Source organism: Centroberyx gerrardi, chromosome 11 (assembly GCF_048128805.1).
Source record: "Centroberyx gerrardi isolate f3 chromosome 11, fCenGer3.hap1.cur.20231027, whole genome shotgun sequence".
Lineage (NCBI taxonomy): Eukaryota > Metazoa > Chordata > Actinopteri > Beryciformes > Berycidae > Centroberyx > Centroberyx gerrardi.
This window is the reverse complement of record NC_136007.1, coordinates 2,169,787-2,189,882: the sequence shown is the minus strand read 5'-3', so window position 1 is coordinate 2,189,882 and position 20,096 is coordinate 2,169,787. Positions and strand designations below refer to the sequence as shown.

Here is a 20,096-nt window from a genome sequence, read left to right as displayed (position 1 = left end):
TTTTTCCAGATGATTCTTGTGTCATTGGTTGAGATTTGTTGTTCTAGTTTTGTGGCATAATTGGATTTGGCTTTTCTTATTGCAGACCTTAGTATATATTTGGCAGCCATGTAATCCTCCTTATTTCCCATTATGTAGGCAGAGTTTTTCTCCTTCCTTAATATTTGGATTTCTTTGGTGAACCAGGGTTTATTGTTGTTGTGGAGCTTCGCTGTTTTTGTTGGGATACATAGTTGTTCACAGAAATGAACAACTGCTGCACGGAATACGTCCCAATCAGTGCTCTCGAAGCAATTTTTCAGCTTCTCGATGGCGTCTGTGGACCAGGACCTAACGGATTTTGAGGATGTCTTGTTGGATTTAAGTTTCTGTTTGTACTTCGGAATGAGCAGCAGCATTGCGTGGTCGGACTTCCCCAATGGAGCTCTCGCGAATGCACGGTAAGCCTCTTTGAATGGAGTATAGCAGTGGTCCAATGTGTTGTTCCCTCTGCTGGGGCAGGTTACTTGTTGATGGTAGCTAGGGAGTTCAGAGGACAGGTTGGTGTGGTTGAAGTCGCCTAACACAATTACTGCAGCATCGGGGTGTGAACTTTCCAAAGAGAAGATGTAACTGGCTAGTTCGCCTATGGTGGAGTTAGCGTTAGCCTCCGGTGGTATGTAAACACCGACCATGATAATCGAGGCAAATTCTCTGGGAAGGTAGGAGGGTCTGCATTTGACAGTGAGGTACTCTAAGTGTGGGGAGCATACATGGCTGAGTACTGTGGAGTTTGTGCACCAGCGATGGTTGATCATAATGCATATGCCGCCGCCTTTAGACTTGAACGATAGTTTGACTGACCTGTCGGCTTGGTAGAGTGTAAATCCTGGAAGCGTTACCACTTGGTCGGGCACTGTTTGGTCTAGCCAGGTTTCAGTCAGGCAGATGGCAGAGCAGTCGCTGTAGTCTCTGTTAGATTGGATCAGAAGGAGAAGTTCGTCCATTTTATTCCTGAGAGATCTGACATTAGACAGCAAAAGAGCTGGGAGTGGTGGGCGATATAGGCGCCTCCTGAACCTGGAGAGGATACCGGTGCGCCTACTCCGTTTCCCGGACATCAGCCATGGCGTTGGGAGGCCGGGTGAGTTGTTACAAGGCCGTATTTCCTCAGGTAAAAAGGTGGATGGTTCCAGAACTCCATTTGAGCTATAGCTGAGGTTTAGTAGCTCCCATCGGGTGTACTGGATTATACTTGACACTTTACAAACAAATAACGCAGACATAAGTACGAGACACAGGAACACAGCTTGTACTGGGGCGAGCCTCACGGCCGCCATGTTGCCCAGGTGTAGCATTGTTTGATCTTCTTCTCAAGCAAGCATAGTTTTAAACATAATTTGTGGACTTTAATATGTACTTATGTTTCCTTAAAATAAACAGATATATTTTTAAGTTGTTTTATAAGTTGTGTCTCTTCTGTCAAGGCAGACCTGGTCAAGAAAGCAGCATCATGACAAACATAAAAGTCACAGACAAACATCATACAACAATGTAAGAAAACAAAATACAAAGTCACCTTAAAGAAAGAGCAGAGTCACATTTTGTGTAAAAGTTTTCCAACAGGCAGTCGACCAACATCCAACCAGCAGCTGATGGACCAAACCTATTTAAATCCTGACCAATCAAAGCAAAGACAGCTCCTCATTGAGTCTGACACAAGATCAGTCATGTCAGAGGATTGCATTCTGATTGATCTTCAGAAATCATAACATAACATTTTTTTATATTTCATAATTTGAAGAATAAAAACCTAAATGTTAATTCTGGTTGAATGTCCCTTTAATCAGAGATGAAGAGTAGTATAGACACTTTGGTGGACCGAAGACTTTGAGTCCACTTCATTTACAAGCAAATCCTGTTTTTATTTCTTTATTTTTTTAGTCCATTCTGTGTATCTAGAATTCATATATAAAGAAACAATGAAATAATATATTTATGGCTCCTGAAAGATGACAGGCTAGTTAGTATTCCCATATTTCCATATTACAGAGGCTTGGTGTTTCTCTCCCTGGTCGTTAAAAGAGGGAACAGCGCCACCAGCCCATAGACTCCCACGTTGTGGCCAAAAATATATTGCATCCGTACAGTTTTAGAACTCCCATAGAGAATGAATGGACACTAGATGCCGTTAGAAATACAGTATATAAAGAGCGCAGGTCTGATATCATTCATGTCAATATCATCAACACAATCAGCAGCTTGGACTAAAAATAGAAACAGGTAATCAAGACCAAAAAATCTCTTCTGTTCTTCCATCAGTGCCAAAACTTCAAATTCTATCATTTTCGAACAAACTTAGTCAGAAGTTAATGTAATCAAAAACTGCTATAGATAGATAGAATAGAAGAATTAGAAGATAAAAAGATGCTTCATTAATCACCAGAGGAAACTGAGAAAATTCAGCTTAATAATAAAGACAGAAATATGAAAGTCAATACAATGTAAAGAAGCAGCACAACAGATTTTTCATGGTTTACACAGACATGAAGTGGGAAAACTCTGCTCTGCCCCCTAGTGGTCAGACACGGCAGTAATCTGTCAGAGAGAGTTGGCCGCTCGGTCTGTCCGGTCAGAGAAAACTGTTTCCACGAGTCTCTCTGAGTCGAGACAGACAGGATCAGGTCAGATGAGACACAAAGACTGAAAACCACAAGTTGATCCAGTGTGGAGCTACAAGTCTCTGTCTGTCTTTTTTCTGCAGCGGAAGAAAATGAAACAGAAAAAAAGAGTTTCTTATACACATCAGGTGAGAATGTATGCCCGTAAAAAGGTTTAACGGTTTGAAAAAGCACGCGCACACACACACACACACACACACACACACACACACACACACACACACACACACACACACACAATGTCACTGAGGAAGAAAGGAAGGTATGAAGGAAGGAAAGAAGGAAGGAGTTTACTGTCTAAACCCTCTAAGTCCGTGTCCTTTCATTCTCTATGGGAGTTCTAAAACTGTACGGATGCAATATATTTTTGGCCACAACATGGGAGTCTATGGGCTGGTGGCGCTGTTCCCACTTTTACCGGCCAGGGAGAGAAGCACTAAGCCTCTGTAATATAGAAATATGGACAAACCTGTGATATATGTAACAGAAAATAAATAAATAAATAAAAAAGTATATGTACATATGTTTATTATTTTCATCTCCCTCATATATATTTTACTACACTTGTTTAGGCCTTTTTAAAAAGCACTTAGTAAACTGTGATTTTAGAGAAGTGCTATGAAGTGACTGAATTATATATACCATACTATACTATATTACCAGACCGTTTCTGATTAAAACAAAACAGCTTATGAGTTGACAGCTTTTCAAGACAGAGCTTCATCATTCTGTTCGCGGTCCCTCACTAGTTCAAAGTCAATGTAACTCAACCACAGCAGAATGGTCTCTCCCTCTCTCTAATCAGCTGTGTGACAAATGCAATCCTGCGAGATCAGGCAAACAAGATGGTGTTTTTCCTTGATGAGGATTACAATTTCAGTGTTCTAAATTAATGGATGTATTAGTCGACACAATCCACAGCAGAAAATAGTAATCATCAGATAGAATACAATGTTTCATTTTCGCGCAATTTGAACAATTGCCTATACAGTAGGTACTCGCGTGTGCCGCATAATAAATACAAAGTGGGAAACTGTTGCGGGTATAATAATCTATTTCAACATTCAAAGGGTCTTAGATAAAGATTTCAAAACTGTCATGATCATCCAGACGTTAGTCACCCTCCACACCTAATATCAGTCATTTCAACTCTCTATTTTAACGTCTCTCACTATCCTCTATGTTGAAAACTGTCAATGGAAGGTTTTGAAGGAATTAAAGGAAAAATGACAAAATGCTTAGAGATGAAATAGCATACCAATATTATATGCTATCATATATGTTTGTTTTAATGTAATAAATTATTTTAAAATGTCAGTAGTGTAACCTAATGTAACCAGAGCAGCCTATATTTTTAGGAAAGAGGTTGAAAAGAAAAACATACCTGCAGCTCACAAAGGTAGCAATAACTAGTGATTGGTGGACACACACTATATTACAGTCATATTCCCATTAAGTTAGTGAAGACCAACAGAAACAGAAACTTCTCAAGTATCAACAACTACCAGACATTTACAGTATCTATACCAATTGGTCCCATCATCATGTTTTGTCTGAGAAAATAATTTAATTTTATCAACAAAACTATTTTGTTAAATATTTTTTGCCCAAACTAATATAAAAGTAGTACTGATCATTTTTTTTAACAACATGTATTTTGCACTCAAAAGTGTATTGATAAGTCTTGGTATCGATAAGCAGTATCAATAGTGGTATTGGTATTAATAACCATACCCATCCCTAGTTGTAGAGACTAACTAACGACTCGCCATTGTACCCCTTTCTCTCTTGTTTTAAGCACTTCTTTCATGGTGACTCGACTTGACTTGCTTGAGTCTAAACACAGTGACTTGGGACTTGCTTGAGACTTGAAGGTTAAGACTTGAGACTTGCTTGTGACTTGCACATGTGTGACTTACTCCCACCTCTGGCAGCAGGCAGCACTACGCTGGGTCCCAGCAGGTTTCACTGTTAATGCTGTCTAAGCTAAGGTAGAAGAAGAGACTGTCGGTCCCCAGCTGGACGGTGCTCTGGTTGGTCATATGACTGTGAGAAGAAATAGATTTTGAGTTTGGATTTGAAGATTTCTACAGCTGTGGAGGGTGGCAGGTCAGAAATGTCAGGAATACTGGGATGGAGATGACAAGGGAAGACATACTGTGTTTATGTTATACAAAATAAAGTTGGCATAGTAAAGAGTAGAGGAAAAAACAGAAAGGAGGAGATCATAATATAAAGAAATTGAGAATTGGACATAGCAGGTTAAATAAAACGTTACATATTGTAAGGAAACATCCAACTAGTTAATGTGAGTTTTGTCCAGAGGAGTCAGTGCAGCCTAATTGTTTTACTCAGATACAGAATGGACCATAGAGGAAGAGATCTAATGTTAACAGAGCTGAGACAAGCTGGAGTTCAGGAAATAACGTTAAAGAGTTTACTGACTTTTATGGGTAACAGTGGAGGCAGAAGTTTGTTTAACTTCTTAGAGAAAACAGGATTACTGTGCAGGAAAGTTTTTTTTTTTTAATAATATAATGCTTCTATGTTAGTCAGGAGTCGGTTCACTGTGTGTGTTATTATTATTATTAAAATCATTATTATTATTATTATTATTTTCATGGGAGGTTTGATGTCATACTGATGCTTGATAGTGAAGTTATGAGGATGTGACCACACCCTCAGGTGAAATGTTCAGACAAGCAGAACTGACGAAGGAGAAAAAGCAGCGTTTTCTCTCTCAGTGTTTCCTCTACAGATGAAGCTAGAAAGTCTCTTTGATTTGATCTGGATGTGAGTTCACCAGGTAAAGACCCTGCAGTTTTTCCACTGGCTGATAATTTACTTGTTACAGTGGTTGTTTTGTGTGTGTGTGTGTGTGTGTGTGTGTGTGTGCGTGTGTGGAGGGGGGGGGGTATGTTAGTCTTTGCACTGCACTCTGTGCTTTTGAGTGTTGAGCAGTTTTATAAATCTGTGACTAAAAACTGTCAAGTTACTTTTTATAAATATTGTTAAACACATTTGAGTTTGGAGCAAATTGTAGAATTTTAAGTTTCACTTTAGTTTTCACAGCAGTTGTCTCTGTCAGATTGAGTATAATGCTGCTGTTTATTGGTCTGTGTATCGCCAAATGACAGACATGACATGATGCGTACATTTAGACTCAATTTAGATCCATTTCTTTACAATGACCAACTTTTTATTGTAATCTCAACTCATTTCATTGGTGAAATATGCAGGAAGTCTCAGAACTAGTCTGACAGGTTGGATCAGCTTGACTGAAGTGCATTTCATTTCTTCCACTGTTGATTCACCAAGTGAGCAAAACACTGACACCTTGCCAGATACTAAAACACACTTCCTTTCACTCAACTCCCTTTTGCTCAGTCCATGTCCCAGAGGCTTAAGATGAACCTGCTCAGTGTATTTGATGTAAAGGGCAGCTGGTCTGAGTATTACTACACTCTGTATATGTGAAATGGTACTGACAGGAAGAATCAGCCTTTGAAATAATATATCCTGTGATGGAAACCTTGTTGTCATGAATCAGCCCAGTGTGTTTGTGTAAAGGTGTTCGCTCTACTATGAGTCAGTCTGAGGAGAGAGAGGAGGGGCTCCCTCCCTCTAAAACCACTCTGTCTGGGGAACATGACAGCTGGACCAAAGCTAAGAGGTAAGATGAGGATCTCTAACTGTCCATGACTATTCTCCATCTCAGAGCTCAGCAGTGAAATCATTACAGCATCATTATTCAGAGTAAAAGCTCTGTCTCTGTTGTGTTGAAGCCCAGTCCAGCAGGAGAGACCAGACTCCCCTGAACCCAGCTGTGTGTCCATGAAGAGTGACTGGTCTATGGAGCCACCTTTAACATTTAAAGATAAACATCCTTCTGAAAATAGGTAAGTCATTATTTTCTCTGGATGGTAGGATTGATAAAAAGCAGAATTGTCTTCATAAAGACACAGATACCTTCACTATATTCATAATATGTTTCTGTCAGGATCCAGCAGGAGAGACCAGACTCCCCTGAACCCAGCTGTGTGTCCATGAAGAGTGACTGGTCTATGGAGCCACCTTTACAATTTAAAGATAAATATCATCCTGAAAATAAGTAAGTCATTATTTTCTCTGGATGGTAGGATTAATAAAAGCATGAAATTGTCTTCTTCATAAGGACACAGATACCTTCACTATATTCATAATATGTTTCTGTCAGGATCCAGCAGGAGAGACCAGACTCTCCTGAACCCAGCTGTGTGTCCATGAAGAGCGACCGGTCTATGATGGAACATATTATCTTCAAAGATGGACATCACTCTACTGAGAAAAGGTAAGAATTTAAAATAACTAGATAGTTTAGGACACTTTTCTTCATTACATTTACAAGGAGATGTTCTGTTTTAATTCTGTGTATCAGACAAACACAGTTACTTGTAAATTTGATGGAAATCACTTAGCACAGAAAATGTGATCAATTGATGAAAATGTTCAAATTTCAAAGCAGCTAACTTTGAGAGAGCAGTCAGAGCGAGCAGAGCTGCACCGCTGATCCTTTCAGCTGAACCTACAGAGGTTAATGCTCTAAAGATAGAAAACTTCCTGGATATGAATTACAAAGACAGGACACTTAACATGTACTTTAACTTTTGATACTTACAGTGAAAATAATGGTAATACTTTCACTCTTTCTTTGGTGGAGATTCTTTCACCTGAGAAAAGTTTGAATGAAAAACAACAAAAACATCAACTGAGTACATTTTATCAGAGTGGTTCAGCTTTTACTTAAAGTGGAGGATTTGTGTGGCTCTACAGTGTCTCTAATATGATAATATGATATAATATGAATATGAATACGATCGCTCTGTGAGTGTAAAAAACGAAATTTTATCCATTATTTAATGCAAATCGAGTCGTTCTGCATTATAATAATAATAACTTTATTTATATAGCACCTTTAAAAACAGAGTTTACAAAGTGCTTTGACAGACAAATAAAAGCAGAATACTCAAAATATGAATTTAAAAGGCAATAAAACAATCATAAACAGGGATTCAATTCATAGGACAGAGGTGGACAAGAGCAAACATTCAAGTCAATAGTGGTATAATCGTAAGATGAAAACCAAATTAAACAGTAAAATAAAATAAAAGTAAGATAAAATGAAGATAAAGTTAAGATAAAAAGATAAAAGACGTAAAAAGACAATAGAAAGACGATAAAAAGATGATAAAAAGCCGATAAAGAGACAATAAAGAGACAATAAAAAGACGATAAAAGATAAAAAGATAAAGACAACATCACATAAAAGCAAGTCTATAAAAATGGGTTTTAAGAAGTGATTTAAAAGAAGTCACTGATTCTGCTAGCCATTGCATTTAGCTTCGGCATTACCAAACCTCACAGATGGAGGTCTCACTGTCGCTCACACAAACCTGCCACAGCCACAGTGGCCTTGTGAGGTTTGTTAATGCGGAAGTAAATACAATGCAGAATGACTCTATTTGCATTATCTTATGGATAAGATTTTGCTTTTTTCCACTCAGAGCGATCGTATGGCGTCAGAAGACTTGGATTATGCTTCACGAGCTGTATGGAGTAATTTTATGGCTATTTTTTGTTATTTTTGGAACTCTAAACATCGGTCCTCAAAGACTTCAGTAGTTTTGGAGAAGGCTGCTACGGAGTCGTGGGAAGCTAACAAAGGCTAACAAACTTCACCAGAGTTTACACTGGCATGGGTGGGAGGAGATAATGACTGAATTTTCATTTTTGGGTAAACTATTCATTTAAGGTGAGGTATAGGGGAAATTTGTTTAGAGAGCAAATAGAGTGAGAGGAGAAATCATTCAGTTAGAAGAGAGCAGCATGAGGTACTTCAAGCTTCAAACCTTATTGCACTTTGGTGTGATTAGACTTTTCTTTTTGATACCCACCTGGTAGTTTTAGGGTATCAACAAGCTGTTGTGGCTGGTTGACTAAAAATTAAATTTCCCACCCTGCTGATCTTCCACTCTGTCCATCAGGATCCAGCAGGAGAGACCAGACTCTCCTGAACCCAGCTGTGTGTCCATGAAGAGCGACCGGTCTATGATGAAACCTATTTACTTCAAAGATGGACACTCCTCTACTGATCAAAGGTATTTATTTAAAACTGATGATAACAGCAGATGGGTTTGCTGTTGTCAGATTCACAGTCATTAAATATAGAATTGGTTTGACCTTCATACTCTGTGGATTGAGTTTCCTCTTTCAAAACATCACATCCAATAATCAGAGCAGAATTTACAGTGAAGTTCATCATGACAGAACACAACTGTGTGTGTGTGTGTGTGTGTGTGTGTGTGTGTGTGTGTGTGACAATATATCACCTAATACTATGGCGTTTAATTAGTCTCACAACCCGCGCACATAAAAACAAGACGCGCGCACGTGATACGAGCGCACAGAACAGTATCCGCGAGCGGAAAAGCATCCTCGTGAGGGAACATTTCTGCTCCGTGTGCACAAATGCGGTCCCGCGAGCACGGGGCTGTGACGAGCGCTCGCTCGACCCTCCCTACGCGCTCACAACTGCTCAACACTCACTCACTCGTCAAGTTGACTTTTGAGACTTTGGAGGCGGGGATAACATCTCACTCCTTTGCCTAAACCTAACCAATCAGAGGCAGAGTAGGGGCGGGTCTTCCAGAAAATGGGGTAGGAAAAAAAATTATGCGTCTCTGACCCCTTTTTTGGTGGCAGAATCATCAAGAAGAAGATGTCGGAGAAAAAAGAGGTAAAGTGAGGAACAGCCACATCACAAATAGCCCATGTTACATTTTGGTTATGCACGATTTACTTGTGTTAAGGGCATTGTAGATGTGGCTGTTCCTCACTTTAACTCTTTCGTAGGGGAGGCGTAGCGAGGGTCGAGCGGGCGCTCGTCACAGCCCCGTGCTTGCGGGACCGCATTTGTGCATGCGGAACAGAAATGCTCCCTCGCAAGGATGCTGCGGATACTGTTCTGTGCGCTCGTATCATGTGCGCGCGTCTGGTTTTTATGTGCGCGGGTTGTGAGACTAATTAAACGCCATATAATACATCATGTCTTCTCCACAGAGTGCACCAGGAGAAGTCAGAGGTTCCCAGTGGTCAGTCTGCCCAGGAGCATCAAACAGACCTGGACTCCATATTTATGGTGTGTAAATGTACATCAGCACCTTGTACTTCACCATCAAGTGAAATGCAAAACAACCATTCTGGTCATTACAGTCTCCATGCTGCACTCTTTAGATCAGTGGGCTTTCAGTCTCTGCAAGATGGATTTGATTTTGTGTTTTGTGTTTGATTTTGTGTCCAGATTTTAGTATAGAAGTTTCATTTGTATATTATTCTGTTCCAGCTGCTTGAGGAGAAGATCATCACTTTTGTGAAGAACGAGCTGAAAAGGTTCCAGAGGGTTCTGAGCCCAGATTACCCACAATGCTTAGAGAGGCAGAGGGAGGATGAGGAGGTGGTGGACGGTGAGGAGGAAGAGCAGAGGAGGAGCAGCAGAGAGGCTTTTCTGAAGTTCACACTGCAGTTCCTGAGGAGAATGAAGCAGGAGGAGCTGGCTGACTCTCTGCAGAGCAGTAAGAGGCTTTTAACAGGTTTAACATGATGGAGAGGGGAAATGGTGGAAAATGGAAATGTTTGAATTTCTAACCTCTGCTGTAAATACAGACATTTCTAAAACTACCCATCTTCAATAACAGATTGGAAGGTAAATGAGCGCAATCCCCATCTGGTTAAATTATTGATTTGTTAATGTCTGTGTAAAATGCTGAACACAGTGGTTTATGTAAAAAAAAAATAATAATAACACCCCAAAAGTTGCCTTTCAAATTTAGCTGCACACACAGTCAGGACCCGTTTTTCCACCCATCAGTAATAATCTAAATGGATGTCATGGAGTTGTGAAATTGACACATGTACCAGTAAATATTCACATTTCTCACATTTAATATAGGAGACATTTATTGATATTATTTGTTGTTTGTTCATTCAGAAACTCTTGCTGCAGCGTGCCAACGTGAATTCAAATCCAGTCTGGAGGAGAAGTTTCAGTGTGTGTTTGAGGGGATTGCTAAAGCAGGAAACCCAACACTTCTGAATCAGATCTACACAGAGCTCCACATCACAGAGGGAGAGAGTGGAGAGGTCAATGATGAACATGAGGTCAGACAGATTGAAGCAGCATCCAGGAAACCAGTGAGACCAGAAACAACAATCAAATGTGAAGACATCTTTAAACCCTTACCTGGAAGAGATCAACCAACCAGAACATTGATGACAATGGGAGTGGCTGGCATTGGGAAAACAGTCTTAACACAGAAGTTCACTCTGGACTGGGCTGAAGACAAAGCCAACCAGGATATACAGTTCACATTTCCATTCACTTTCCGAGAGCTGAATCTACTGAAAGGGAAAAAGTACAGCTTGGTGGAACTTCTTCATCACTTCTTTACTGAGACCAAAGAAGCAGGAATCTGCAGGTTTGACAAGTTCCAGGTTGTGTTCATCTTTGACGGTCTGGATGAGTGTCGACTTCCTCTAGACTTCCAGAAGAACGAGATCCTGACTGATGTTACAGAGTCAACCTCAGTGGATGTGCTGCTGACAAACCTCATCAAGGGGAAACTGCTTCCCTCTGCTCGCCTCTGGATAACCACACGACCTGCAGCGGCCAATCAGATCCCTCCTGAGTGCGTTGACATGGTGACAGAGGTGAGAGGGTTCACTGATCCACAGAAGGAGGAGTACTTCAGGAAGAGATTCAGAGATGAGGAGCAGGCCAGCAGAATCATCTCCCACATCAAGACTTCACGAAGCCTCCACATCATGTGCCACATCCCAGTCTTCTGCTGGATCACTGCTACAGTTCTGGACCATGTGTTGAAAACCAGAGAGAGAGGAGACCTGCCCAAGACCCTGACTGAGATGTACATCCACTTCCTGGTGGTTCAGTCCAAACGGGGGAATGTCAAGTTTCATGGGAGAGATGAGACAGATCCACTCTGGAATACAGAGAGCAGGAAGATGATTTTCTCTCTGGGAAAACTGGCTTTTGATCAGCTGGAGAAAGGCAACCTGATCTTCTATGAAGCCGACCTGACAGAGTGTGGCATTGATATCAGAGCAGCCTCAGTGTACTCAGGAGTGTTCACACAGATCTTTAAAGAGGAGTGTGGGCTGAACCAGGACCAGGTGTTCTGCTTTGTCCATCTGAGCATTCAGGAGTTTCTGGCTGCTGTTCATGTCATCGTCTTATTCATCAACTCTGGTGTCAATCTGCTGTCAGAAACTCAGTCAACATCCTGGCGGTCTACACTGTTAACAGACAAGTCTAAACTAAATCACCTCTACCAGAGTGCTGTGAACAAGGCCTTACAGAGTCCAAATGGACACCTGGACTTGTTCCTCCGCTTCCTCCTGGGTCTTTCACTGCAGACCAATCAGACTCTCCTACGAGGCCTGCTGACACAGACAGGAAGTAGGTCACAGACCAATCAGAAAACAGTCCAGTACATCAAGAAGAAGATCAAGAAGAATCCGTCTCCAGAGAGAAGCATCAATTTGTTCCACTGTCTGAATGAGCTGAATGACCGTTCTCTAGTGGAGGAGATCCAACAGTACCTGAGATCAGGAAGTCTCTCCAGAGCCAGACTCTCCCCTGCTCAGTGGTCGGCTCTGGTCTTCATCTTACTGTCATCAGAAGAAGAGCTGGACGTGTTTGACCTGAAGAAATACTCTGCTTCAGAGGAGGCTCTTCTGAGGCTGCTGCCAGTGGTCAAAGCCTCCAATAAATCTGTGTAAGTGCATCGATAACTGAAAAAATTAAATACATAATATTATATTTTCGATATATATATATATATTGTTTATTATATATATATGATTATTATAGTTATTATATGAATTAATTAATTCATTAATTCATTCATTTTTTGTTTTCGTGTCATGCGAAATTAACCGCTCATCCCACATGAGATTATATAACACAGTGATTTGCAAACAAAAAAACACCATATAGGGCAAGGCTGGGGGCCCTGGGTGGGTACTACATTTCTAAAACTAGAAAGTAGTTTTATTGTTCTGTAGTCTATTTCTTTATGGAATAAATGTGGTCAATACAAGCCCTGGCCTTACGGAAGCCATTCTGCTCTTCTGCCAGCAGATGTCTCTTTTCTAAGATGACCATTAAAATCTCTCATTGAGTATGAAGGAATGCTACATTTTATAAACAGTGCTAATCAAACTAATACCTCTATAATTAAGTGGAACTCTGGAGTCATCTTTATGTGATTTTGGAATTGGACTTAAAATATATATATATTGTTTTTTGTTTTTTTGTTTTTTTCAAAGTTCTTGTTCATCTTCATCACTAACTCTTCTTCAGGCTCACCGGCTGTCAGCTGTCAGAGAGAAGCTGTGAAGCTCTGGCCTCAGTTCTCAGCTCCCAGTCCTCTAGTCTGAGAGAGCTGGACCTGAGTAACAACGACCTGCAGGATTCAGGACTGAAGCTGCTCTCTGCTGGTCTGGAGAGTCCACACTGTAGACTGGAGACTCTCAGGTCAGATCCATTCACAGTTTGTTTTTTTCATTGATTTGACACATTTCTCCAAACTAGGTCCGTTCTCCCAAAACAGTATCTCGCAGGATTACTGAATCTTCAAAGTGACCCTGTAAGTAGCCATTAGACATGTGTATTTTATATTTTACTCAAAATAAATCTTGGAATTTTCCAGAATGTGTTTTATTCTGACACAGCCAGTAACCTGGATCATTTAGAGAAGATCATCTTCCAGTGGAAATCAAACCAGCATCCCTGGCATTGTTAGTGCTACACTCAGCTCAGTGCGAAGCACACTGTAAACTCTGTTTTTAGATAAGGGCGACATAAATACAGTTAATCATTAGTAGTAATATGGAAGCAGTGTCCAAAAAACAGACAATCATGACGTTAAATATAAGAGAATAACATTTCCATATATTTTCATGTCCATTAAGGCTGAGTGTCTGTCAGCTGTCAGAGAGAAGCTGTGAAGCTCTGGCCTCAGTTCTCAGCTCCCAGTCCTCTAGTCTGAGAGAGCTGGACCTGAGTAACAACGACCTGCAGGATTCAGGAGTGAAGCTGCTCTCTGCTGGACTGGAGAGTCCACACTGTAGACTGGAGACTCTCAGGTCAGATACATCAATTCACAGTTTTGTTAATTGACTTGACACATTTCTCCAAACTAAGGTCCTTTCTCTCAAAACAGTCTCTCTCAGGTCAGGATTCTTCAATCTGCAAAGTGTGACCATGCCAGTTATACATCAGGATTTCAGAGATATTTTGTATCGGCATTTTCAATTTCAATTTCACTGGATAGAAAGTTTTGGATTTTTCCAGCACTTGTTTTTTTTCTGATTCAAATTCATATACACATCCATGAACATGAAGGATTTAGAGAAGATCGCCACTGCTCTGATATCATGTCATTTAGATGACTTCTGTATTCCTGTCTCCATCATAATTCACTGTCACATCTCCAGCTTGTTCTGATTACAGCAGCTTGGATTTTAACTAGTGCTAAGAAGAGATCATATATCCCCAAGTTTAGCATCTCTCCACTGGTTACCAGTTAGATACATAATTAATATTAAACCTGCAATAAGCCATTTCCGACCCTGTAACCAGTCCTGAAGCTAACGTGTGCTACGTGGAGATTTCCGTGAGACGTAATAATATAAACAAATATCACACAGCAGCAGCTGTGTTGTTGTTTTCACATCTTTCCTAAGGCTTGTTGTCATGTTCGCTCGAGTTGTAGCTTTTCCTTTTTTTAAAACTAGCTTGTCTCCTCGCTTGCCCCCTCCCCTCCCTGAAAATAATTCTGGTAATGGTGAATCGATGAAGGGAGCGAGTAAACGTTTTCAAGTAGTGAACTTGCTACCTGCCTCTTCACTTGTCATTGTGGGACATGTGACCTTCAGCGGGAGAAAAATCTGGCAAAGTGAGACTGGTAACCGGAGATATTTCTCCGTAGGTACGTTAATTTGAGCCATTAGCCTTTATGCACGGTTTGTCCTTAGGGGCTTCCGTCGTCCAGCAGTTTTGCTGTGTGTGTTTACAAAATGTGTTGAGGTTGCTGTCGCCCTCTAGTGGTCAGAAAATCGCTTAGTGTAGCTTTAAGGTTTCACTGATCACATTTAAGCATGACTAGTTTTGTCCGTGAGTTCCACTGCAGAGCTCTTAGTTCCCTTTGAGCCAGAGAGCAAGCTGAGATCTTCGGCTCCTTCTGACTTTCCTTCAGTCTAGACTCAAGACTGAAGGTGAAAACACTTTTGCCATCAGGGCCTCTAGACTGAGGAATTTTAAAAAACTTTAAATCTGCTTTATATATCTTACTGTTATTCTTTGTGGCTTTTTGTAAAGCATAACATAGCATATACCATTTGGTGGATGTATTTATCCAAAATATGCAAAAGAAAAAAATAAATATTTTTGAAGTTGTTTGTCTTCATCACTAACTCTTCTTCAGGCTGACCGGCTGTCAGCTGTCAGAGAGAAGCTGTGAAGCTCTGGCCTCAGTTCTCAGCTCCCAGTCCTCTAGTCTGAGAGAGCTGGACCTGAGTAACAACGACCTGCAGGATTCAGGACTGAAGCTGCTCTCTGCTGGACTGGAGAGTCCACACTGTAGACTGGAGACTCTCAGGTCAGATCCATTCACAGTTTCTCTCAATTGATTTGACACATTTCTCCAAACTAGGTCCGTTCTCCCAAAACAGTATCTCGCAGGATTACTGAATCTTCAAAGTGACCCTGTAAGAAGCCATTAGACATGTGCATTTTCAATTTTACTCAATATAAATCTTGGAATTTTCCAGAATGTGTTTTATTCTGACACAGCCAGTAACCTGGATGATTTAGAGAAGATCATCTTCCAGTGGGAATCAAACCAGCATCCCTGCCATTGTTAGTGCTACACTCAGCTCAGTGCGAAGCACACTGTAAACTCTGCTTTTAGATAAGGGCGACATGAATACAGTTAATCATTAGTAGTAATATGAAAGCAGTGTCCAAAAAACAGACAATCATGACGTTAAATATAAGAGAATAACATTTCCATATATTTTCATGTCCATTAAGGCTGAGTGTCTGTCAGCTGTCAGAGAGAAGCTGTGAAGCTCTGGCCTCAGTTCTCAGCTCCCAGTCCTCTAGTCTGAGAGAGCTGGACCTGAGTCACAACGACCTGCAGGATTCAGGACTGAAGCTGCTCTCTGCTGGACTGGAGAGTCCACACTGTAGACTGGAGACTCTCAGGTCAGGATTCCTCAACCTGTTCAACACATGACCACTTAAATCCTGCTTTACATGCAGGTTAGTGTCACCTAATCTTTGTGAGTTTGTGTGTGTGTGTGTGTGTGTGTGTGTGTGTTTGTGTGTGTGTGTGTGTGTGTGTGTGTGTGTGTGTGTGTGTGTGCAGGCTGGCAGGCTGTCTGCTCACAGAGGAAGGCTGTGCTTCTCTGGCCTCAGCTCTGAGCTCCAACCCCTCCCATCTGAGAGAGCTGGACCTGAGCTACAATCATCCAGGAGCCTCAGGAGTGAAGCTGCTCTCTGCTGGACTGGAGGATCCACACTGGAGACTGGACTCTCTCAGGTCTGGAGAGGCAACGTCTGCTAGAAGGCTGAGAGTCACACACATTTTCTCTGTCACACTGAGAAGATGAGGAATATTGATTAATGTTTAACAGGAGATATGACTGATGCTGTATTGAAAATCCTTCATATTGAAGGTTATTAAATGTCCATGTTTCCATCATCAAAGAGAATCTGCTGGTCTGACTTTGTTTATTCCCCCAGTGTGGACCATGGTGGAGTGCAGTGGTTGAAACCAGGTGTGAGGAAGTGTAAGTGTGTATTTAGTTTGATTCATGAAAACACAGCAACACACATTCAGTTATTTACATGGTGTAGTTGCAGTTTCTTCTGTATGCCCTGAGCTGCTTTTAACTGTTGAACCCCCAAAAAACATACAGCTGATGTGTGACTACAAAAACATTCTTTACTCCATGATCTTAATTTTACTATTTATCTAATTATACAAGAATAAAATCCAATGAAGCACTGTCTGCAAAAGCAAATAGTTTGCTTTCAAGTGCAACAGCTTTTCTCTCCACTAAATTAAACGAGCATGATGATGTTTATTATGAATGAATGAGTGAGGAGCATCAATTTAAGTCAATTAATATTATGTATGAAACATTTTGTGAATACAGGTTACACCAACCGAATAAGTTAGGAAATAATAGTAATACAGAATTGTCATCATATCTATAACAAAATATGTAAAGTCTAAATCTAATTTAGTTTTTGTATAAATGGCTGTTAATGATAGAAAGTTCATTTGCACATCAGTATGTGACGTCCATTCATTCAAATCATGCTGTGAATAAAGAGGATGGCCGACACAATGTGTCATCATGAAAGTGTTAAGAAATTAATTATCAAACTGTTAATAATTCAACAAATAATAAACACAACAGGTCTATTAGATGAGAAGCTGCTGCTGTATTGAGTCTTGTTCTCTCATCAGATGCCTGTGAACTCACTCTGGACCCAAACACAGCACACAGAAACCTCTTCCTGTCTGAAGACAACAGAAAGGTGACAGCAGTGAGAGAGGAGCAGCCATATCCTGATCACCCAGAGAGATTTGACTACTGGTATCAGCTGCTGTGTAGAAATGGTCTGACTGGTCGCTGTTACTGGGAGGTCGAGAGGAAAGGAACAGTTTATATAGGAGTGACTTACAGAGGAATCAGAAGGAGAGGAACCAGTGATGACTGCAGGATTGGAGGGAATGAAAAGTCCTGGTGTCTGATCTGCTCTGATGATTATTACTCTGCCTTTCACAATAACAGACCAACAGTCATACCTTCCCTCTCCTCCTCTGTCTCTAACAGAGTAGCAGTGTATCTGGACTGGCCTGCTGGCTCTCTGTCCTTCTACAGAGTTTCCTCTGACACACTGATCCACATCCACACCTTCCACTCCACATTCACTGAACCACTCTACCCTGGGTTCTGGTTTGGGTTCAGGTCTGGGTTGTCTGGTTCCTCAGTGTCTCTTGTCAGATAGAGGAGGGAGAGAAACACTCACACTGCTGACCAAAGACAGCTGCTGAGATGATAGTTCACTCTGGACAGGAACACACACACACACACACACACACACACACACACACACACACACACACACACACACACACACACTTAAAGACAGAATATTATTAATGTTTGTATTTTCATATAAGTTTACTACTCATTTCACTGTAAACAAAATGTCCATCACTGTAAATAGAGTGTATTCTGTGTGTTTGGTAACTGAACAGGGTTTTAACATCACACATGTACAGGAACATGGACATTTTATATGGAAAGTGAAATAAATCAGATATTTAACCAGAAAGAATCAAGTTGTTAAAATGTTAAAATATGTTAAAACATGCTAAAATATCTTACCTTTGGATTTTAATTTAATAATCTCACCACTCCCAGCTAAACATCTGTCTTGTTTTCTATAATTGTTTCCCAGAAATAAAGTTAAATGAACATTGTTTGATCTTCTTCTCAAGCAAGTATAGTTTTAAACATCATTTGTTGACTTTAATATGTACTCATGTTTCCTTAAAATAAACAGATATATTTTTCAGTTGTTTTATAAGTTGTGTCTCTTCTGTCAAGGCAGACCTGGTCAAGAAAGCAGCATCATGACAAACATAAAAGTCACAGACAAACATCATACAACAATGTAAGAAAACAAAATACAAAGTCACCTTAAAGAAAGAGCAGAGTCACATTTTGTGTAGAAGTTTTCCAACAGGCAGTCGACCAACATCCAACCAGCAGCTGATGGGCCAAACCTATTTAAATCCTGACCAATCAAAGCAAAGACAGCTCCTCATTGAGTCTGACACAAGATCAGTCATGTCAGAGGATTGCATTCTGATTGATCTTCAGAAATCATAACATTACATTTTTTTATATTTCATAATTTGAAGAATAAAAACCTAAACGTTCATTCTGGTTGAATGTCCCTTTAATCAGAGGTGAAGAGTAGTATAGACACTTTGGTGGACCGAAGACTTTGAGTCCACTTCATTTACAAGCAAATCCAGTCCATTCTGTGTATCTATAATTCGTATATAAATAAGAAATGAAATAATATACACTCACCGAGCACTTTATTAGGAACACCTGTACACCTGCTTATTCATGCAATTATCCTATCAGCCAATCATGTGGCAGCAGTGCAATGCATAAGATCATGCAGATACAGGTCAGCAGCTTCAGTTCATGTTCACATCAAACATCAGAATGGGGAAAAAATGTGATCTCAGAGACTTTGACCGTGGCGTGGCTGTTGGTGCCAGACGGGCTGGTTTGAGTATTTCTGAAACTGCTGATCTCCTGGGATTTTCACGCACAACAGTCTCTACAGTTCACACAGAATGATGCGAAAAACCAAAAACTTCCAGTGCGCGGCGGTTCTGCGGACGGAAACGCCTCGTTGATGAGAGAGGTCAGAGGAGAACGACCAGACTGGTTCTAGCTGACAGAAAGGCTTCAGTAACTCAGATAACCTCTTTACAGCTGTGGAGAGCAGAAAAGCATCCCAGAATGCAACACGTCCAACCTGCAGGCGGATGGCACTTTGGTAGTAGGTTGACACTGAGCTGAAAGCTGATAGCTACCCAGTATTAGTATGGTGTTCCTAATAAAGTGCTCGGTGAGTGTATATTACTGTCATATCAGATGTGTTTAGTAAGAATTGCATAAGGAATGGTCCCTTCACATACTGGGGAGTGGAAAAGACAGATGCATCATGAAATCTATGGAGCTTCTAATGTTAATATAGACATGTGATTTATTGTAAGTGATGGAGAGTTAGTTTAGACCAAAGGTAAATAGAGATACACTAAAGGGATAAATGTTTCCGCCAGCAAAATGTGTCCAAAAAAAACAAAAAAAAAACAACTGTAAATGCTTTGATGTGTATCCTAATAACTGTTACGAAAACAGGCTGAGAGTCACACACATTTTCTCTGTCTCACTGAGAAGATGAGGAATATTGACTAATGCTTAACAGGAGATATGACTGATGCTGTGTGGAAACTCATTCATTGGGAAGGTTATTTACTGCCCATGTTTCCATTATCGAAGACAATCTGCTGATCTGACTTTGTTTATTCCCACAGTGTGGACCATGGTGGAGTGCAGTTGCATGTTCTAAGCTGTCATCATGAAAGTGTCAAGAAATTAATTGTCAAACTGTTAATAATTCAACAAATAATAATCACATCAGGTGTATTAGATGAGAAGCTGCTGCTGTATTGAGTCTTGTTCTCTCATCAGATGCCTGTGAACTCACTC

General features: G+C 40.6%; 1 protein-coding gene across 1 annotated transcript; it reads left to right on the top strand.

Moving 5' to 3' along the window:
* The first annotated feature begins 5,370 nt into the window (after positions 1–5,370).
* On the top strand, positions 5,371–18,378 carry LOC139919543 (uncharacterized). The gene is made up of 15 exons (XM_078286883.1): positions 5,371–5,466; positions 6,231–6,333; positions 6,446–6,559; positions 6,661–6,771; positions 6,877–6,990; positions 8,684–8,797; positions 9,759–9,837; positions 10,042–10,270; positions 10,687–12,490; positions 13,689–13,862; positions 15,203–15,376; positions 15,811–15,984; positions 16,148–16,321; positions 16,525–16,571; positions 17,258–18,378. Exons 2-15 carry the CDS (start codon positions 6,245–6,247, stop codon positions 17,800–17,802), a joined length of 3,942 nt encoding a protein of 1,313 aa, XP_078143009.1. The 5' UTR covers positions 5,371–5,466; positions 6,231–6,244; the 3' UTR covers positions 17,803–18,378.
* Positions 18,379–20,096: the final 1,718 nt, after the last annotated feature.

Bases quoted from the DNA above. Each gene is read 5' to 3' on its own strand.
- LOC139919543 (XM_078286883.1), top strand. From the start codon at position 6,245: ATGAGTCAGTCTGAGGAGAGAGAGGAGGGGCTCCCTCCCTCTAAAACC. The intron at 6,991-8,683 runs GTAAGAATTTAA...TCTGTCCATCAG, and splicing joins CATCACTCTACTGAGAAAAG to GATCCAGCAGGAGAGACCAG. The intron at 16,572-17,257 runs GTAAGTGTGTAT...TTCTCTCATCAG, and splicing joins GAAACCAGGTGTGAGGAAGT to ATGCCTGTGAACTCACTCTG.